Below are 22999 nucleotides of genomic sequence, written 5' to 3'. Positions count from 1 at the left end.
AAAAAAAAACAAAACAAACAAAAAAAACAAAAAAAACGCACTTGGCTAGTATCATCTGCATATTGCTATTAAAATATCAACATGTGTATGCTTAGCACTTAATGACATCTGCCTCTATTTATTGTTTGGATTAATCCGCTTGAGATACCTATGACTAATTGATGTAGAGCAAATTTCATGATGCGCGGTAACGATAAAGCTGACCGAATGATGAATATGAGATTATTAAAAGATAATACTGGCGTATTCCAGTTTGTCATGACTCACATCACTAAAAGTGGAGGAGCAGATGGCATTGGTGGCGGTATCCAGGTCCTCCAGAGAACTGACTGGCATCTTCATCACGGATTTTATGTAGTCGATGGTGTAGTAAAATGCTGCAAATGCCTGAAACAATTAATACAATAATAAATTATTTATTGAGTCCTTTCATCACATGCATTTGTAAGCAGCTTCCTATACTTTGCCTTTTATTATTTTATTATGACAATAGGCTGTAAAGGCCCAAAGCCTGGCTTAGATTTTTTTTTTTCCACAGCAACAGCCATCTGAGCTGGCACTGCTTGGTAACAAGTTTCATGTGGGACTTGTAATAAACATATGGCACATGTTGGCCTAGTAGCATCAGTACATGCCAGTTCCCACGTGTAGCAGCCGATGGAAAATTAAATCATATTTGGAACGGCTTGGAAAAAAACTTATATAGAGACAAATAAAAGCAAGCAGATGGATCTTCATTTTCATTATAGGTTGGCCACAGTAAGACAATATTAGGTGCAATTTATTACTGTTCTTAGATACATAGGCTGCTATAGATGACCTCCACTTCTGAAAATGCTAGTTTCCTGGCTGTTATTCTGCATCTGTTGCTTCAATATTAACCCAGACCCTAGTGACATTTCCTAATGTCCCCCCAATATTGGTTCCCCAACATGACAGCCAAGCAAATAGGATTTACAGAAAGGGGTCAGCCTTTGTAATTCTGCCTTGACAACTTTACAACGTTACTTTAATACACCAGGTATAAGACTTGGATTGACATTTCTTGTAGGTTTTATTCTAGCGTAATTTCCTGCTTTTCTATGGGGATAAAGAACACAAGAACTTTATTTTTTTTTTTTTTGCCACTTCAGCTTGAAGGTTTCTCCCGGGAAAAGATTTTTCAAATATTAAAATTCTAATTTCTTTCCCATCTTATCGTCACATCATCGTGGCTTTACATTTGCTTGGTACTCCAATTTAGTATATTCCAAAACAAAAGAGGATACATAATTATCCCAACGATAGCTAATGCTTCCCTTTTACCCATCCCCCCCTCCCACCCCCTACCCCCCCCCCCCACCCGAGACCATATCCATCCAGCCCTCTGCATTCCTCTACTTATGTAGACCACATCTCAACCGCATTTGGAGATTCTTTAAATTTTTCCCAGTCTTTCCATTTTGTTTCAAAGGCCCCCATTTTTGTCCCTTCGCTAAATCTTAGGTACTCCAAGCACTGAATCTCATTAATTTTATTAAACCATTCCCTCATCTTTGGCCTCTCTTTCCTTTGCCAATACTTAGGGATTAAGCTCTTAGCTGCATCAATAAGATGTGGCAAAAGTGTTCTGAGATATGTTTTAGTCGGCATATCACTCATGTGGAATAAACAGATCCAAGGGTCATTTGGGACGTCCAAGTTTGTTATCACTTTGATAAATTTTCTTACTTCGCCCCAAAACCTTTTCATTTCCGGACATAGCCACCAGATATGGGCCATTGACCCCATCTCTGAGCAGCCCCTCCAACAAAATTGCAACTTATCCCTATGTATTTTATGCACCCGATCGGGGGTCAGGTACATTCTGGTCAGGCATTTAAAATTTAATTCTAGGAGTTTACTATTAACTGAAGTGGCTGAGACTCTTTTCAAGATCAGGGAGACTTCTGTATCTGTAAGATTTCTCCCTAACTCCTTTTCCCATTTCCCTATATAGTCCGGGGTTTCTAACCTTTCTAAATCAACTAGAACTTTATATATCCGGGAGAAACCCCCCCTCCCCTCTCTATCCACGCATATTTTTTCTAGTGGTGTTAAATTATCCACCGATCTTATTGGCTGTGGGAGTGAACCAACATAGTGTTTTAATTGGCTATAGCGCCAGGGGTTAATGACTAACATATCTCTTTTGTCCTGCATCTCTTGGAATGAGCATATTCGACCCCTATGCATTATGTCTTTTAGTTGTATATTTTCTTCTAGTAACCATTTACCAAACCATTCCTCTTTCCCTGGTGCAAACTGTTCTAAATCTTTAAGTGGCATTAAGGGTGAGTTATACTCCCAGTGTTCCTTTCTGTGAAGGGTGTCCCATATCTTAAGTGCGTGTTTAGTGATTGCATGCGTTTCAGTGCTGTAAACACAAGAACTTTATAAAGGTAGGTGGAAACAGCGAGCGGTGTTACAGCCTGACTCTAGGGAAAAGAAGAATCCTCCCTTGACCCCTTAAGGTTCAGTTAGGTCTAGGGGACGAGAAGGGGACCTGATCCTCCGCTCACACGGCAGCTGGTGCTCCAGCAGTGGACTGTTCCTCGGCATCCTCATGTCCAGTGCAGGGCTAGGAGTTCTGCATTGGTTTTCAAGATAGAGGACAGGCGACTGTTGGAGCATAGAGAAGAGGCTGATGGACAGGTCTTGCAGCATGGAGGATCGGATAAGTAAAATGGTTTCTCTTGTTCCCCTAGACCTAAATGGGCAATTTTAACCCTTCCAAAGCAGAGGCAGCACCACTACAAATAATCATTTTTACTTTCCCTGGAGTTCAGCTTTTAAGTATATCTAAACACAAACTCTTAAAACACAAAATATGTAGTTGATCATGTTCTGTAATGTCAAAATCTGATCTGCTTTCAAATAAGTCGTGCCAGCAAGGTAATGAAAACCACATTTTTCAATCAAGTCTAATAGATTTTAAGGTCATTTAAATTTATACAGTATACTCAAAGATACTGAGCCAATTATACAATTTTCTGATAGACTCGGCCATTTAAGATTTAAATTAAAAAACTGTTCTCTATAGAGAATCTGTTTAGTTATCAGTATAGGAGGTGCGGAGTATTCTCTCTGTTCTGATGACAATCCTGTGAAATATTCCCAGCAGGAGACACAGCAAAATGCAATGCAAACACGTACTGTGGGTCGATGATATATATCTATATATAAAAATTAGTATTTATTTTTTTTGTGCCAGTTCCAGAACTGGAAAGGTTGGGCTTAGAACAAACAATGCTAAAGAAGTGTCTGGGGGGTAAAATATGCTGGAGAATAATGTGAATGAAATCATAGCACGCAGCAAGTGCAGCAGAGGGTAGGACAGTAGTGTGTGAAGGGGAGGGGTGCAGAGGGTATTGCAGTAGTGTGTGCAGGAGAAGAGTGCAGAGGGTATTGCGTGTGTTTGCAGGAGAAGAGTGCAGAGGGTAGGACAGTAGCATGTGCAGGAGAAGAGTGCAGAGGGTAGGACAGTAGCGTGTGCAGGAGAGATGTGCAGAGGTTATGACAGTAGTGTGCAGGAGAGGAGTGCAGAGGGTAGGACTGTAGTGAGTGCAGGAGAGGAGTGCAGATGGTATGACAGTAGTGTGCAGGAGAGGAGTGCAGAGGGTAGGACAGTAGTGTGTGCAGAGGGTAGGACAGTAGAGTGTGCAGGAGAGAAGTGCAGAGGGTATGACATTAGTGTGTGCAGGAGAAGAGTGCAGAGGGTAGGACAGTAGTGTATGCAGGAGAAGAGTGCAGAGGGTAGGACAGTAGTGTGTGCAGAGGGTAGGACAGTAGTGTGTGCAGGAGAAGAGTGCAGAGGGTAGGACAGTAGTGTGTGCAGGAGAAGAGTGCAGAGGGTAGGACAGTAGTGTATGCAGGAGAAGAGTGCAGAGGGTAGGACAGTAGTGTATGCAGGAGAAGAGTGCAGAGGGTAGGACAGTAGTGTGTGCAGAGGGTAGGACAGTAGAGTGTGCAGGAGAGAAGTGCAGAGGGTAGGACAGTAGTGTGTGCAGGAGAAGAGTGCAGAGGGTAGGACAGTAGTGTGTGCAGGAAAGGAGTGCAGAGGGTAGGACAGTAGTGTGTGCAGGAGAGGAGTGCAGAGGGTAGGACAGTAGTGTGTGCAGGAGAAGAGTGCAGAGGGTAGGACAGTGTGTGCAGAGGGTAGGACAGTAGTGTGTGCAGGAGAGGAGTGCAGAGGGTAGGACAGTAGCGTGTGCAGGAGAAGAGTACAGAGGGTAGGACAGTAGTGTGTGCAGGAGAAGAGTGCAGAGGGTAGGACAGTGTGTGCAGAGGGTAGGACAGTAGTGTGTGCAGGAGAGGAGTGCAGAGGGTAGGACAGTAGCGTGTGCAGGAGAAGAGTACAGAGGGTAGGACAGTAGCGTGTGCAGGAGAAGAGTGCAGAGGGTAGGACAGTAGCATGTGCAGGAGAAGAGTGCAGAGGGTAGGACAGTAACGTGTGCAGGAGAAGAGTGCAGAGGGTAGGACAGTAGCGTGTGCAGGAGAAGAGAGCAGAGGGTAGGACAGTAGCGTGTGCAGGAGAAGAGTGCAAAGGGTAGGACAGTAGCGTGTGCAGGAGAAGAGTGCAGAGGGTAGAACAGTAGTGTGTGCAGAAGAGGCGTTCAGAGGGTAGGACAGTGTGTGCAGGAGAGGAGTGCAGAGGGTAGGACAGTAGTGTGTGCAGGGGAGGAGTGCAGAGGGTAGGACAGTAGTGTGTGCAGGAGAGGAGTAAAGAGGGTAGGACAGTGTGTGCAGGAGAGGAGTGCTGAGGGTATGACAGTAACAATATGTGCAGGTAAAGAGAAGAGTGCAGAGGGTAGGACAGTAGCATGTGCAGGAGAAGAGTGCAGAGGGTAGGACAGTAGCGTGTGCAGGAGAAGAGTGCAGAGGGTAGGACAGTAGCATGTGCAGGAGAAGAGTGCAGAGGGTAGGACAGTAGCGTGTGCAGGAGAAGAGTGCAGAGGGTAGGACAGTAGCGTGTGCAGGAGAAGAGTGCAGAGGGTAGTACAGTAGCGTGTGCAGGAGAAGAGTGCAGAGGGTAGGACAGTAGCGTGTGCAGGAGAAGAGTGCAGAGGGTAGAACAGTAGTGTGTGCAGAAGAGGCGTTCAGAGGGTAGGACAGTGTGTGCAGGAGAGGAGTGCAGAGGGTAGGACAGTAACAATATGTGCAGGTAAAGAGTGCAGAGGGTAGGACAGTAGTGTGTGCAGGGGAGGAGTGCAGAGGGTAGGACAGTAGTGTGTGCAGGAGAGGAGTAAAGAGGGTAGGACAGTGTGTGCAGGAGAGGAGTGCAGAGGGTATGACAGTAACAATATGTGCAGGTAAAGAGAAGAGTGCAGAGGGTAGGACAGTAGCGTGTGCAGGAGAAGAGTGCAGAGGGTAGAACAGTAATGTGTGCAGAAGAGGCGTTCAGAGGGTAGGACAGTGTGTGCAGGAGAGGAGTGCAGAGGGTAGGACAGTAACAATATGTGCAGGTAAAGAGAAGAGTGCAGAGGGTAGGACAGTAGCGTGTGCAGGAGAAGAGTGCAGAGGGTAGGACAGTAGTGTGTGCAGGGGAGGAGTACAGAGGGTAGGACAGTGTGTGCAGGAGAGCAGTGCAGAGGGTATTAAGATTGCACTCCTCTCCTGCACACGCTATCTTAATACCCTCTGCACTCCTCTCCTGCACACGCTGAGGGTATGACCCTAGTGTGTGCAGGAGAGGACTACAGAGGGTATTAAGATAGCGTGTGCAGGAGAGGAGTGCTGAGGGTATGACAGTAACACTATGTGCAGGTAAAGACAGTAGGCAGTATTTGCAGGCCACTGATGGGAAAGGAGGTGGGGGGTGTATAGCCAGCCCTCTTGTACCAGACCCGGACCCCATTAGGTCAGGAGGGGTGTCTAGTCCTCAGCCTGTCCTGTGACACTGCGAGGGAAAGAAGAGGGAGGTTTGGAGAGTGGCGCTTGCCTGGTTGCAGGGATGCCCACTCCAAGTAGTGTTAGGGATTGGTCAGTCCTACATCATATTTATCCAATGGGAGCCTGCAGTTACCAACAGAGTTATCCACAGTGAGCCTCCATCCAATAAATGTGTGGTAGGCATGGCCGGAGGGAGCAAGGAGCTCACACGTGGGTCCAGCACTGTGGAGAGTGGGAGGAGTTGCTGAGGGAAGGATTATTATTTGAACCTACTTACAGGAAATCTTGCCACTCATAGAGAGAGGCATACAAGACATTTTAGCATTGCTCAGTGTATACCTCAGTAATGAATAGGTATACCTGTTTGCTAAGATCACAAGACTTTGGCTTGAGATTAGAGCTGACCATTTGCATAAAACTAATTTGAGAAATGATCCTTTCATGTACAGTTTTCCTAATCTCTAATGGGTAGATCAAACAGCTCTCATTATTTACCCAGGCACAGAAACAGACAACAAAAGCATCAGATAGAACTTAAAGCGGAGTCCTACTTTTGGACAGGTCCCCTTCCCCACTTCTGGAGATGGCGCTGCAGTGAAACTCGGCCCACCTCCCCCTTCCTCCGCCACAGCAGGCAGTAAATGTAGGAGGGAAGTACAGAGAGTATGACAGTAGGCAATATGTGTAGGAGAGGACTGCAGAGGGTATGACTGAGGGAAGTATATGCAAGAGAGGAGCGTAGAGGCTATAACAGCAGGCAGTAAGTGTAGGAAAGGCATGCAGAGGGTAGTATATGTAGGAAAGGAGTGTAGAGGGTATGACAGTGGGTAGTATGCATAGTACAGGACTGCAAAAGGTATAACAGTGGGCTTTATGTGTAGGAAAGGAGTGCAGAGGATTTGACAGTGGGAAGTACGTGTAGGAGAAGACTCCAAAGGGTATAACAGTGGGCAGTATGTGTAGGAGAGGACTGTAAAGGGTATGACAGCAGGCAGTACGTGTAGAAGACTGCAAATGGTATAACAGTGGGTAGTATGTGTAGCAAAGGAGTGCAGAGGGTATGACAGTGGGCAGTATGTGTAGGAGAAGACTCCAAAGGGTAGAACAGTGGGCAGTATGTGTAGGAAAGGAGTGCAGAGAGTATGACAGTGGGCAGTATGTGTAGGAGAGGACTGCAAAAAGGTATGAGATAGGGAGCTATATGAAAGAGGAGCACAGAGGGTATGACAGTGTGCAGTATGTGTGTGGGCAGGAGTGTGAATGGTATGACATGGAAGTATGTACAGTAGAAGAGAGACAATGGCATCTCAAAAGTGCAAGAAGGAGTGTAAAGAGTATGACCATGGTGTGTATGCATAGAAGAGGAGTGTGGAGGGTAAAAGAACCAGCAGAACAGGTCATTACTGATCTTTCCATAATAAGTAACAAACTCATTAACATATATGGCCATAGCCACAAAGATAAATAAACACAGGGCAAGGTAGCACTATGACAACTAATGCACGTACAATTCAGTACCATATTCCTTGTAATACAAGTCTGAACACTTATCTGCTGGTTCAATTCAAAGCAGCAGTCCAGCTCGGAACAGGTTAATGGTGTGACTCCACTAGCATTTTGTTCTAGTTTTTGATGGATTGGGAAAATGATAGAATATCTGCCTCTCTTTGACCCCATTTAGGAGATGCAATATCACGGTCTACCATGGTGACCATGGCACCAGGTCAGAGAGGTAAACTAATTGTAAACTAGAATTTTACAGATGTCACAATCAGGAAAAATTGAGCAAAAAATAAATACATGTCCCAATGGGGACATCGGTTCTGCTGACAACTATCTCAAAATGGAGTTCCTTTCATTTCAGACTGTATATTCTGCACAGAAAGCGAGGATGAACATAGAAACAAATCAATGATATAAACGTATCTGTAGATAAAACCCTGCTTTTAAAAACACATACTATAAATTTTCCGGATACTTTCGGCTGGAAGATTTTATCGAAGGAGCAAGAGGAATATGGACAGTCACTGAACTGGAAGAGTTTGTTCACTTGCAGCCTGCACTGGTCAGCATCTCCAGTGCCAGAAATTGTCATCTCCACCGAGGGGTCATAGGTTGCCGGCTTCTCGCTAGATGTGCATGGGGACTCATAAACATCTCCAAATTTTACTGGTTTGGTAAAATCTCGGGGCCAGCATGGATGCTTGATATTTGTTGAGTAGGACTGTTCCTATACGTAAAATAGAAACATATACAATGAGAATTTTGGAACTAAAAAGATGTGAGCTTATCTATTAAATAACACAGTATGCAATAACTTTGTTCTAGGAAGGATAGTATGCACATTATATAGAGATTTTACTTTAGCATTGGCTTATATAGTCTACAATACCTGGTCATATAAGTGCACAAATCAGTCACTTTTCAATAGTAAATAGAGCCGATTATACATTAGTAAAACCTTGTTCAAAAATAATTTTGTTTAAAGAATGTTCGATTTTTGAATCGTTATTGGGGTCAAATGGATATTCGTTTTCAACCTTAGTGATGAGAAAATTCAAAAGGAGCGGGGTCAAAATTTTCTCAAAAGAATTTCTAACAGGGTTTGTGGTTTTCATTTGGGAAATTGCTTTTAACGTTTGATCTGAAATGAATGTAAACAAAAATTTGTACTTTTGAATACCCCCCAATCCTTCCTTTGCCTGCAGCCTTTTGGGACATGTCACAGGTCCCAGAATGCTGCGGAAACCTTCAAAAGTGCAGCGAGGCTCGCGCCATGGACTGTGATGCCGCAAGGAGTCACAGCCAGCTTCCTTTAGTAAACATGCCGGCGCAGGGGACCTGAAGACCCATGATGAACCAGGCGGGGGGGGGGGGCCCGGGTGAAAAAAAAAAAAAGGATCCTTGGGTAGGCAAGTGTCATTTTAGTAAAAGATAATGTGATAAAATTCAGCGCTGACTAATATAACAATATAAATGCAAGCAGGCACTAAGGTCAACTCAAAAAATACCTCAAAGACATGTATATAAATAGAAAGTGCTGCGCAAATAAAGTTCATAGACAACTAATAAAATTGTAGTGTGGTAGCAGTATAGAAGAGCAGGAACCACCGGTGACAATAAATATCTGAATGGTGACTTTATCCCTCCACCGCTCTTAGATGGCCCCTCACCTCAGATATTCGACCTAAAACAGGTCACACCGCTTATAGGATTGAATGGATAAATCTGTAAGATACTCCTTCACTTCCTTCAGCTCACAATGCTCAGTGTAGGCAGATGATGAATATAAAATAAGATAGAAAGCAGTCATTAGATGTGGTGGCTGCATTCATTTTTATTTCTTCATTACTTCATTTTCAGGAAGTATAGAAAACACCTGCTGATCCTGCCAATAATGCAGTGTCTTTGTCACTTCCTGTGAGCTGAGGTCCTCGAAAAAATGTTTTCCGCTGAGAGCTCACGCATGCGCACATCTGCGGATAAACCGGTCTTTTGAATGGGTAGTGTGGAGCTGGATGCCGAGAACTGCGCAGACGCGAAAAGTCCGCCGATACGTACAGCGCTTGCGTGAACTGTCTGCCAAGGCCGAGGTTAGAGCACTGCATCCAGCTCCACACTACCCATTCAAAAGACCGGTTTATCCGCAGATGTGCGCATGCGTGAGCTCTCAGCGGAAAACATTTTTTCGAGGACCTCGGCTCACAGGAAGTGACAAAGACACTGCATTATTGGCAGGATCAGCAGGTGTTTTCTATACTTCCTGAAAATGAAGTAATGAAGAAATAAAAATGAATGCACCCACCACATCTAATGACTGCTTTCTATCTTATTTTATATTCATCATCTGCCTACACTGAGCATTGTGAGCTGAAGGAAGTGAAGGAGTATCTTACAGATTTATCCATTCAATCCTATAAGCGGTGTGACCTGTTTCAGGTCGAATATCTGAGGTGAGGGGCCATCTAAGAGCGGTGGAGGGATAAAGTCACCATTCAGATATTTATTGTCACCGGTGGTTCCTGCTCTTCTATACTGCTACCACACTATCATTTTAGTAAAAGCCAGCAGCTACAGTATTTTTAGCTGCGGACTTTTCCCATTTTTTCATACAGCTTTAAGACTATTATTTATGCCTGCAATTGTACAATTGCGATGTTGACATTCTGCTACTAGATGGCACTGCAGTATAAGCACCAAATAGCTTTCACTGTACCAACTATCATTATTTCACTATTCAGTAATATTTAACAATCTTTCAGCACAAAAGGATTTCTGAATGTGTATATATTGTACTTCGTATAACTCCATGACACCAGTTGAAAACGTGGCTCAAAGCCGAAGTATTCAAAATAAGCAATATACTTTAAAAAAGGTGACTAAAGACTATTTTTTTTTTTTAAGTTTTGGAATAAGTGTTGATGAGTTAGAACCCCAGCCAGGTTTCCATTGCTGCATCCCTGCTAGGGAGATTTAGGCTGGGCATAGATGGATCGAAATTTCAATCCATCTATGACTGTTCCGGCTCGTCAGAAGCCAATCTAACGATCAACTTCTGTTGAGCGTGAAATGTTGGAAATTTTCCATATGATCATCGGCTGCAGTGCCGATCAGTTCTTTCTGACAGTGGAGGAGTCCCCGCTGTCAGAATACAATAGCACAGCAGGGAGGATTCCTTCAGCCATTTCACTTGTGTGGATGGGGAAATATGTGCATTTTTTTTTTTGTCCCAATCAGCTCGCTGGCTGATTAAAAAAAGAAATGATCCATCTATAGGCAGCCTCAATCTAATATTCCTGGTGACCATCATCACCAGGACCGAAAGAGAGGGAGAATTAAAAATGAAGTTGTCCCCAGAAGAAGAGGACAAGAGAATCTTCCAATTGGAACACGTTTCAGCGACAACTCTCTATAAAGGGAGTTGTCCTTATTTGCCTAAAGAGATTTTTTTTCAACATACTTAACTGTCAAAAAAAAAAAAAAAGTTTTCCATGCAAAGTAGATCTAAACCCCAAATGAATTGCTAAAACATGCTGTATCAAGCAACTACCATTTTTTCCTATAAAATACCATGTTGTCTTTGTTTGCATCATAGGCCTCATTGCACACTGGACATTTTTTGCTCTCTCCTAGGCGCCTTACCTCCAGGCAGCAGTTTTTTGGTTGAAAAAAAATGTCTAAACGCATGTGGTGTGTTTACACGTGTCAAGCGCTTGAGCGTTAATTCATTTAATTGACCAGAATAATAATTTATTCTGCCCATTGAAATGTAAAAAATGCTCAAGCACTAAAACATACCTAGCGCATTTTTTCTGCCACAACGCTGCTTCTGGGGAGGTGGGGACTAAGCAGAGAGGCCTAGTAATCCCTAGATCTACTAGGGAGAAAGACCTGTTGGATTATTCGCATTTAGAGGTTTGAAGCCTCCACCTCTCATGCTACCGCTCACCTCCACTTTGGGGAATAACTAGGATATATATGGTTGTTATAATAAGGTCCTAAGATATACACCTTTTGGTTTGTAAGAGTATCTATGTTGTGTTGGAGATCTAAATGTTCTTTTTTTCCTGCTTATTTTATGAATGTTTTCTTGCTTGCTTTTATTGTGTTGTATTTTATTTGTAAATTTACTAAAATTAATAAAAAGAATTTATAAAAAAAACCAAAAACGCTGCTGCACTTGACCGCATTTTTTTTTCTGCCTTAAAGCACCTGTGTGTGCGCATGGACACATAGGATAACATGCAGGGGTGTTTAGAGTAAAAAATAAAATAAAATGGCATATGCCCCCAAGAGCAACTTCAAAAACATCCAGTGTTCATAAGGCCTTAGTAGCTGCCCATCTCCTAAATTACTTTTCATCTACTTTGTGTCTACTTACAGTGCCTTGCAAAAAGTATTCACCCCCCTTGGCTTTTTACCTATTTTGTTACATTACAGCCTTTAATGTTTTTTTAATCTGAATTATACGTGATGGGATCAGAACACAATAGTCTAAGTTGGTGAAATAATATTAGAAAAATATACACATAAAACTATTTTTTAGAAATAAAAAAATGATAATTGGCATGTGCATATCTATTCACCCCCTTTGTTATGAAGCCCATACAAAGCTCTGGTGCAACCAATCACCTTCAGAAGTCACATAATTAGTGAAATGATGTCCACCTGTGTGCAATCTAGGAGTCACATGATCTGTCATTACATATACACACACACCTTTTTGAAAGGCCCCAGAGGCTGCAACACCTAAGCAAGAGGCACCACTAACCAAACACGGCCATGAAGACCAAGAAACTCTCCAAACAAGTAAGGGACAATGTTGTTGAGAAGTACAAGTCAGGGTTAGGGTATTAAAAAATTATCCAAATCTTTGATGATCCCTAGGAGCACCATCAAACCTATCATAACCAAATGGAAAGAACATGGCACAACAGCAAACCTGCCAAGAGATGGCTGCACACCAAAAATTACGGCCCGGGCAAAAGGGCATTAACCAGAGAGGCAGCACAGAGACCTAAGGTAACCCTGGAGGACCTGCAGAGCTCCACAGCAGAGACTGGAGTATCTGTACATAGGACGACAATAAGCCGTACGCTCCATAGAGTTGGGGTTTATGGCAGAGTGGCCAGAAGAAAGCCATTATTTTCAGCAAAAAACAAAATGACACATTTTGAGTTTGCGAAAAGGCATGTGGGAGACTCCCAAAATGTATGGAGGAAGGTGCTCTGGTCTGAGGAGACTGAAATTGAACTTTTTGGCAGTCAAAGAAAACGCTATGTCTGGCGCAAACCCAACACATCACATCATCCAAAGAACACCATCCCACAGTGAAACATGGTGGTGGCAGCATCATGCTGTGGGGATGTTTTTCAGCAGTCGGGACTGAGAAACTGGTCAGGGTTGAGGGAAAGATAGATGTGCCAAATACAGGGATATCCTTGAGCAAAACCTGTACCACTCTGTGTGTGATTTGAGGCTAGGACGGAGGTTCACCTTCCAGTAGGACAATGACCCCAAACACACTGCTAAAGCAACACTTGAGTGGTTTAAGGGGAAACATGTAAATGCGTTGGAATGGCCTAGTCAAAACCGAGATCTCAATCCAATAGAAAATCTGTGGTCAGACTTAAAGATTGCCGTTCACAAGCGCAAACCATCCAACTTGAAGGAGCTGGAGCAGTTTTGCAAGGAGGAATGGGCAAAAATCCCAGTGGTAAGATGTGGCAAGCTCAGATACTTACCCAAAGCAACTTGGAACTGTGATAGCCACAAAAGGTGGCTCTACAAAGTATTGACTTTAGGGGGGTGAATAGTTATGCACATTGACTTTTTCTGTTATTTTGTCCTTATTTGTTGTTTGCTTCACAATAAAAAAAAATAAAATGAAAATCTTCAAAGTTGTGGGCATGTTCTGTAAATTAAATGATGCAAATCCTCAAACAATCCATGTTAATTCCAGGTTGGGAGGCAACAAAACACGAAAAATGCCAGGGGGGGGGGGTGAATACTTTTGCAAGGCACTGTATATGCATCTATTCTTTGGACCACTTTGGTCAGCTCACATTACACCCTTTTCAATTCCCATTTTTCAGTCACTAGCTCTATTAACACACTCCGTTTTTTCCTGGTCACTATAAGGATTTGTAAATCCGTATTCAAGTATATTTATATTTTTTAACATTTTTCATTTATAGAATATTGCTGGCCTATTGCGCCATCATCTATACACACAAGCTATGAATTCATCTTATTAAGAAACCTTGGTCTGCCCTCCATTTGTCCTCGAGGGCTGAGTGGGTCACTATGCCACAGCCCCCTGGGGTAGACATTCCCTAGTACCCCCCACAGAACTGCTAGGCTCTTTATCTCCCCTCCCCCCTTCTTTGGAGATACAGTTACATAGTCCATAAGTCCATCCTATGTGTGTGAGCTGACCTGTAAGTGCTAGGGCTCATTGCCCCATAATTTTTTCCCCCTATATTTGGGAGCTATCCATTATCATTTTTCTATATATGATACTACTTGGGTATTTTTTTTATCACCTTTTAGATTTTTTTTGCATCTACTCCTGAGGAAGTGGAAACTAATCCGCGAAACACAGAGTTATAGGATGCCAAGAAATTCGTGGACCATTATGAATTTTGCACTCAGGCTAGGCTAATTTATGCAGGAAAAGTGAGCTCTCGAAGGACGGTAGAAAAGGATTGCTTTGCATAAATGCTAACAGAATAAGGGTGCACACACACACACACCGCTTCAGGCAAAAATGGAGACACACGGTCCAAGGTGATAATCGCGGCTCATCACCGTAGGCAAGATCAAGAAGAGAAGAAAAGATTGTTCACACACTTGAATCCAAAAGATGCTGTAGAGATTTCTTTATTGTCATGAGCCAGACAAAACTGCAATGATGGTCAGTTGACGCGTTTCACACGAAAAGAACCGCGCTTATTCTTTGTTGTGAACAAGCACAGTTCTTTTTGTATGAAACGCGTCAACTGATCATCATTGCAATTTTGTCTGGCTGATGACAATAAAAAAAAATCTACAGCATTTTTTATTCAAGCGTGCAATCAATCTTTTCTTCTCTTTTTGATTTTGCATAAATGCTCCTCTAAAGTTTATTATGGCTTTTAAATCTATAATATTTAGCCAGGCAAATATCAAATATGGCATAATATTATTTTTGATTCTCCTTTTGAGCTAGAAAGTGGTTTACCTGGGCCTGTATCAATAGCATCAGATTGGGATGCATTTGACCTGTCCTTGACCAGCACTGTCTGACCTATAAAAATGTCCATTGACCCATTCTTCACTTGGCAAAAATCAGCATACCTTTATTACTTTGGACAGGACTCTCTTCAGCACCTGGTCTCTCCCATAGCACAGAAAGCTGTGTGTGTACACGCGATAGGACTGTCCATAGAGCCGCAGGTTCATCTCATTCTCTGGGCTGTCAATCTGGTCTGCAGTCTCAAACGTAATTTGGGTAGAAGCCCCGCCAAGATCCATAGCTCCCAGAGTACCCTTCCTAGGCTGGAACCATTTCCCAATCCAGCTATACTGCAGAAGAAATACATCACAGGCGAGTGATTTATCAGAAGACATAAAGTGAAAAATGTAAAATTTCTTTCATTAAGAAACCTTAAATACCAATTCTAACCAAACCAGATTTGTTCAGAGAACCACCAGAGCTGCACAGTAAACACAACTGTTCAAATTTCAAAAAGTTTACCTAATTTCCCATCAAAAAAAGGAACAACAACAAATACAAGCAATAATAGAGTATACATTTTTATTATGAGATATAGAATATACATATATATTTATATTATATAGTGTGTAATTATATATTTTTTGATATTGTATCCTATAAAACTGGCCACAGATGTTGGAGACAGTCAGATGTTCATGCGTGATCTGGACATCTCAGTCACAACACAATTTTTTTTTTTTAAATTTTTTGGATACGTACAATGCTGGCAGCCATATTTTTATTAATAGTGGTGCTGGTTTTTACTGCTTGTTTTATCTTGGTGTTAGTGTATGGCCAGTACTTTGTCAGTACGCATCCACTAAAAATGTATATGTAATAAGCAATTTACCCTGCAAATGACTTTTACTAACCAGATTTCAGTGAGAATGTGGAGCATACTCACATACAGAAAGTTACCGACAAATATGATCATGAAAAATATGCTTGTGCAAGCATATCAGAAGCCAAGTAACCTTTACAATGGAATATGTTCTAGACCTCTCGGGAGTTTTAAGCTGAACATGTCCTGCTAGTGCTCTCCTGCTCAAATCTGTTTACACCCTGGCACAGAGACAAGGAACTTGTCCAGGTGTCCCATCTCTATTCATGCTCCATTGAGAAACAAATGCTTTCAAGGATGCCAACTCTTTACACGTCCAACCACAACCTATGATAGATCTATAGAATAGAGCTGGTCCAGCCTTTTCCACATCAAGATGCCAACTGGGGCCGGAGGCTATGGACTGTGGAAAGCACAAAGTAGAGCTTTTCACAAGACACACCCAACAGCTTTCAATGGACACCTTAATAATCTGATTAGTCTAAACAATCACATCACAAAGCCTTACCCATAATAAAAAGTACCGTCTCTACTACACACTAAAAGCCTAACAGACCTGGCAATAAGCCCTTAGAGTAGACCTATCATTTAAATTCATACATGAAGCACACAAAGAGCACATTAAAACCATTATTAGTTTTTGTTAGTACCAATAAAAATCTGCTGCTGCAGAGCTTCCTTCTATGACCTAAAGCCTAGGCAAAGATCACATGGTATCTGGCTGTCATGGACTTGGCTAACTTAGTCCACTGTGTTCCACCCAGTTTTGAAAAATTAGCAATGGGCAGAAGGGTCTTTAGATGTTAAAATCTTTTTACCTTGATGAAGTTTTCAAGGAGATAGTTGGCGGTCACCCAGCCAAACACACCTTCATCCTGGCCGGACAAGATCTTCGCCCCTCGAAAATCAAAAGGGTAGGACTTCAGTGTGGTACTGACAGCCTCCAGAACCGCATCAGAGGCCTTGGCATCAGTCAAGCTGTGGGCAGAAAAAAGTCAGTTATTTGTATCAGCTGGGTCACTATACTTTTACGGTTTCTGTGGTTTTCTATTATCACGGATTGAAGAGATGAAACCCCAGATCTCCAACCTGAACATCCAGCCGGTGCATCCAAGGTGTATCAAGTTGTACATCAATACAATTTGATCTGCCATTATTTGGTGTGTGCTGGCGGCTGGTGCATGCCAGTTATTTTTCCTGTTGAAAAAAATAGAATTGCACATCCTGGGATATCAGACACTTTATTAACTTGCTGTAGGTTCCTTACACCTTTTTTTGTTCTGCCACTTGGTAACAACTCTGTTCATCCCTGACCATACGGGAGCCTCTTTCAACCTTGGATATTGAAATTAAGGTTTTTTTTCATCCTGGCCAACGTTTGAGATGCCTACCATGTATTGATATATGTGACAGAATCACTTGGGCACCCTGGCTAGGTGCTTCTGTCTGCCAAACAGCGCCTCCTGTCCACCAAACCATTCCGAGCAGACCGAAAGCGAATACCAGACCTTTTTACCCCAGATATCGTACACAGACAAGATAGGAGGTAAAAACCAAAGGATTGACTGTTTATTGAAACTCAGACACATACTGTATACCCTACAGGAGGACATCCCTTTCTGATCATATTAACCTAACAAACTGTAAGCAAGAATATAAATTAACAAAACTAAGGAATAGCCAACAAACTATAAACATTAAGTTTAACAACAGCCCAAAATATGTCGGGGTGAAGAGACCATTCCCCTGGGAATAACTGCTGGTGACTCAAGTAGTCCACCTGCCAATTCTCTACTCCCGGAATTAAGACTGCCGATAGGCACGGAACATTCCTTTCTGACCAAGTTAGAATATGGTTCACCTCTCTCTGCGCTGATAGACTCTTGGTGCCCCCTTGGTAATTGATATAGGCCACAGCTGTGGCATTGTCAGATTGGATCCTGACAGGATAATCCCATAAGCTGAAAGTCCAAGCCTTTAGAGTCAGACGCACTGCCCGAATCTCTAGGATATTGATGGGCAAGGTTCTTTCGGTTCTTGACCACTGTCCCTGGACAGTTGTCTTTTCTAGTACTGCTCCCCAGCCTGAAAGGTTGGCATCCGTCATTACCACTTTCCAGGTGACTGGTCTGAAGGATTTTCCTTTCAACAGATTCTGGGTTAGTAACCACCAAGTGAGGCTTTGGGACACTCTTGAGGACAGCCGCATTGGCAAGTCTAAAGCTTGAATTGTTTTGTTCCAAGCAGACAGGATACTTTTTTTCAACAGTCTTGAATGAAACTGGGCATAGGGAACTACTTCAAAGCCACCATGGTTCCTAGCAACCTCATGCAAAGGCGAATGGAGGGATCGCCTTTTGACCTGACCATCCGCACCAGCGGACCATCCCACCATCTTTGCCTGAGGCAAGAACACCTTTTCCTGGGCTGTGTCTATGATCAGGCCCAAGTACTCCAGCCTTTTTAGCGGTATTAAGGAAGATTTCTCTAGGTTGAGAATCCAACCCAAACTTTCCAGATAGCTGGTTGTAGTGCATACGCTTTGCTCCAAACGAGCCACCGACTGATTTATTAGTAATAGATCGTCTATGTATGCTACGACTGGTATGCCCTGTGCCCTTAACCTGGCTAGAGGTGGGGCCAGCACTTTTGTGAACACCCAGGGTGCTGTGGCTAGCCCGAAGGGCAGGGCTAAAAACTGAAAATGCTGCTATTCTAACTCGAACTGCAGAAACGTTTTGTGAGCAGGAAATATAGGGACATGCAGATATGCATCCCTGATATCGATTGATGCCAGAAGTTTTCCTCCTAGAAGGATAGAAACTACTGACCTGATCGTCTCCATGCGAAAGGAGCGGATCTTCAGGAACGGATTTAGATTTTTTAGATCTAAAATGGGTCTGACATCCCCATTTGGTTTTGGTACCATAAAAAGATTTGAATAAAATCTCAGACCTTGCTCTTTTGTGGGGATCTGTATGATCACCCCTTGAGATATTAATCGTTCTAGTGCCTGAAACAGAGATGATCTTTTCTCTGGATCTTTGGGTATGCTTGACCTCAGGAAGCGAGATGCTGAAAAGTCCCAAAATTCCAGCTTGTACCCCAGCATTTGTGATGGAGATATTGAATTTTGAGGACTTTCTAATTAGATGATTCTCTCTCTCCCATATATTATATATATGTGTAATATATATTTATGGGTGTATTTTTTATAGGAACATGTGTACTAGAAGGGGGACCTATTTACTGTTTTGGTATCTCAAACACACCTTTTGTGTTGGTCTGCTATCCGCATAGTAACTAAGTTACCCTATTGTTCGTAGAGAGAGCCAGGGCAGACATTGCGTCTCTCGAGTCCTTGAAATGCTAATATATGCTATATCACAGAGGGCTGACTGTTAGAAATCAAGAGATAGTTAAACAAGTAATCAGGTTCTCAGACAGAATGGCACCGGACCTCTTAAAATCTTAGCATGAACTTCTGAACAGCTTCAAATGTAGCAAACCAGACTTTGAGGCAACTCTGAACCAATCAATGTGGGGCATCTGTTGATTGGTGGAGAATGCATATAAAAGGGGGAGAGAGTTAAAAGTTCAATCTCTCTCTCTGTCCAGCCCGAGACCATCTAGGGGCTATGCTGTCTGAATAATGTATACTGGTATCCCTCTTTATGTTTCTTTCTAACCTTTTTGTATCCTAGGAGTTGTCTTATGATATTTTATATCTTGTATATGTCCATTGTAAACATTTCTGAGTTCGGCCTAGATTATCTTTGCAGCCTAAAGCAACACTGTACTTGTGACATCACTGGAGATATATGATAAATTCTAATTATTCTAACTTGCTTTTCTGTGTAAATAAACGTAATAGTTTCTTTTTTCCCTGTTATCGCTCGTTTTTATACATATATAGACAAAGGTTTAATCACTTATATTTGTATCGTTAATTCTTTAAGTGAGGTATAAACTTCCAAATTCCAAATTATAAATTTCCAAAACAATTACAGTGGAGATGACCCATCTGTCCTGAATTTCCTCTTTCCAGACTTCTGGAAACTGCAGAAGTCTAACCCCCAACCTTGGTGAGGGGGATTGCCTCTTCATGATGAGGCTTTAGGATTCTGCTTTGCGGGTTTCTGACCCTGGGACTTCTTTCGAGCCTGGGTCTGACCCTGAGGTTTTCCTCTAGAGTCTGACGGCGGAGGCCGTCGCCACTGCCTAGAGGCGGAAGCCCCTGGCGCAGGGGAAAGAGCCCGTTTAAATGAAGGACGTTTATACTTTCTTTTGACTGGCAAAAGAGTACTTTTCCCACTAGAAGTTGTTTGGATATATTTGTCCAAGTCTTCTACAAATAGTCGCTCCCCATGAAAAGGGAACCCTTTTCCAAAGCCTCTCCAATCCTATAGAATGCCCTACCCCAATCAGTCCGCTTATCTCCTACTTTATTAGCTTTCAGACAATCCCTGAAAACCCTTCTCTTCAGAGAAGCCTATCCTACCCACACCTAACAACTGTATTTTCATTTTTTCCATCAGCTCAACCCCCACAGTTATTACCTTTTTTGTTTCCACTTGACCCTCCCTTCTAGATTGTAAGCTCTAACGAGCAGGGCCCTCTGATCCCTCCTGTATTGATTTGTATTGTAAGTGTACTGTCTGCCCCCATGTTGTAAAGCGCTGCGCAAACTGTTGGCGCTATATAAATCCTGTATAATAATAATAATAATAACCCAGTTAGGAGGTTTTTACATGGTGCTTCAGCTGACCGATTTTTTAACCACAGTATTCTATGCATATGCACAAGCATAAGTGTAAGACGGGACACCTGGTGAATAGAATCTTTAAATGGCATCTATGGCAAAGCATAATGCTTTTGGTAGTTCAGCCAATTCCCGGGCTTGTTGTGCAGGAAGCTCTCTAGGGGCCTGTTTAAATTGGTCCTGTAGTGATTGACAGACGCCTATCGCAGCGACTGCAGGCTGAGTAACGGCACCTGCCAAGGAAAAAGTAGATTTTAACAGGGATTCCAACTTTTTATCTCTTGGATCCTTAAGTATTTGTGCATTGTCTACAGGACAAGTTAGGCCTTTATTCACACTGGAAATCGCAGCGTACTTTCCATTTTTTGGAGAATTTCTCCTCCAGGGGATAGAGAATTGAAAATCTCTGTGGAAGGAGAAAATGCTTATCCGGGTGATCCCATTCAGCAAAAATAAGCTTTTCTAGTAATGCATGTGCAGGAGATGCATGCAAAGGCTGAGAAGGTTTTAAAGGAACCCAAGGAAGAAACCGAGCTTTCAGGAGACTGCGTTAGGGGCAGCATGAAAGCGGAACAAACCATCTCCGAGTTTGTATCAGCAATTTCTCAGATTGTGAGGCTGAAAAAGGTTCATCTACCATGGTTTCCTCCATAGAGGAATCATCGGTTTGTTTTTCCTCCTGATCGACTGAGGGTAACACCTCATCCTGAGCCCACTGTTCCCCTTGCAAAGGTTCTGAAGTGGGGGAGGGGGATCTAGCACGCTTCTCATCCATTTGAATGGAGGATGCGATTAAAGCTGCTAATCTTCCTTCCAGACCCTGCAGGGAGGAGGAAAGGACATCTTCAGTCACGTATACAGGGGCTGAGATGTGAGAAGTAGTTGCACCATCAATTTGTTCCAATGGCTCACCCTTGCTTGCCATAACTGGTAATTCAGCCAAGGATGACAGCGAGGAAATGCGACTCCAGATCCTAACGCCTGGGGGTGAAACCTTTACTTTTTTGGTTTTTGTGGTGTCTTTTTTGGTAGGCATAGTCCTAAGTACAAAAACAGAGGCACTATACAAATTGCACTTAATCGCTGAATATAGTCATGACATTTAAAGCCGCTATAAAGTTCAGCCTAGTGCTGGGAAAAAAAAAAGTGTCCTTCCTGTATCAGGAATGCCAGTTTGCAACCCTCACGTGTCCTACAGCTCCTGTGTCCCTGTGTTGCAGGCTGCTTGTTTCCTCCTCGTCAGCCGAGGAGAGACTGTCACAGCTCTAGTTTTATTTGTTTTAGCCTGCTGTGCGTCCTCATGGACGTTCACGGCATCGCGCTTAGGCCCCGCCCCCTCGAGAAAAAATTCCACCCCTTTTTACATTTAAGAATGTTTCTGCGCTCGTGCGCGGCGTTTTCGGGTCCACAGAGCCAATATGAGGGTAGGGCAGAGACCCGTCCAGCAGCAGGCACCAACAACAGTAAAATCAGCCAACAGTAATAAAATTAGCAGTACCAGCGGGACCTCCACACACCCCGTGGCGGGGGGGGGGGGGGGGGGGTAATGTAAGGGGGGGGGTACAGCGCTGATGTCCCCCTAACCCTCTGGTCCCTTCAGGGGGGAGAAAGAAAACATTTTGCAGATTTCTTTTACCTTGATAAAAATCTCCCTGCACATGCTGCTGCGACCACACACAGACTGAGCTTTACAGTGAAGACAACAGAGTAAGGTATGTGCATAGACTCCCTCTAGCGGAGAATTAAGGCGTGACAACATTTTTTTCACTAATGGAAGAATACATAGGTGTTTTTAATACCCACGTCTCTTCCCTTAGCTTATCCCCGCCACAGGATTTGCTGAATTAACAGACAATCCAACCCTCACCTATCATAGCAGGCTGCGTTTAGCAAATCTTCAAAGACCAGGTCCCTAGATGATATCGGGGTTCCAACTCCCTTGGTCCTATAAAGCACCCCACCAGGAAAGCTAGGTAATGTAGCAAGACCAAAGCCCTGGGTTCCTGAGGTCCAGCCCTACAAAGTCGTTACAGGCAAAACTTCGTGCTTTGGATACGAGGCCCCAGGTACCATCCTTTTAGGCCTTTGTGGCACTTTGGATGGATCTGGTCTTTATGGAGGCTATTTAAATCCAGCATGGATCCCTCCTGGAGCTCCTCAGAGCACATCTTCACTCGTGACCAACACCTTAGACACTGGTGAAAAAACTGATGTGCTCCTGGAAGGAGGAGGGGTTATATAGGGAGTGAACTTCCTGGATTGGTTAAAACCAGTGTCCATCACCTGAAGGTGGCCCATTACCAGTAATAGTAATTACTTAAGGCTCTGTGTCCCATGATGTACGATAAAGAAATACTAGTTGACCAGCAACCCATTGCTCTGAGGAAGTGGGCCTGTCCCCCAAAACACGTCAGCTGATTTAGTCATCAGGAGGTTCAATGGCTGACTTCTGGACTCTGTTATTCTTTCATGCTAACATTCCTTTTGGTTTGTGAGTATATTTTGTAACTTTTAATAAAGTGCTGGAGATAATGCACTAGGAGTTTTGGCCCTTTTTGTCTTTTTGTTCCTTGATGTTTATACTGGCACGGGAGTTGAAACAGCTATGGAAGCTCCGAACAATTACCACATGTTGAGTTTTGACCATGTGCATTACTGAAATACCCCTCTGTACTGTTGTTTACTATATGGAAGCCATTTTTTTTCTTTTCTCCATCTTTATCTCTCC

The 22999-nt window shown here is 43.1% G+C and overlaps 1 protein-coding gene across 2 annotated transcripts in view; it reads right to left on the bottom strand.

The window, feature by feature from the left end:
• ENTPD2 (ectonucleoside triphosphate diphosphohydrolase 2) overlaps positions 1–22999 on the bottom strand; it is a 94648-nt gene that overhangs the window by 5803 nt on the left and 65846 nt on the right. For both annotated transcript variants that reach the window (XM_073599936.1, XM_073599937.1), the window contains exons 4-7: positions 16328–16487; positions 14749–14976; positions 7871–8140; positions 268–387 (exon numbers count right to left, since the gene is read on the bottom strand). In XM_073599936.1, coding sequence (XP_073456037.1) covers positions 268–387; positions 7871–8140; positions 14749–14976; positions 16328–16487 — 778 coding nt within the window. The remainder of the gene's footprint in view (positions 1–267; positions 388–7870; positions 8141–14748; positions 14977–16327; positions 16488–22999) is intronic.

The sequence above is a fragment of the Aquarana catesbeiana genome, linkage group LG09 (genome assembly GCF_042186555.1).
Source record: "Aquarana catesbeiana isolate 2022-GZ linkage group LG09, ASM4218655v1, whole genome shotgun sequence".
Classification (NCBI taxonomy): domain Eukaryota; kingdom Metazoa; phylum Chordata; class Amphibia; order Anura; family Ranidae; genus Aquarana; species Aquarana catesbeiana.
Note: the sequence above shows the minus strand (reverse complement) of the source record. Positions and strands in the feature narration are given on the sequence as shown.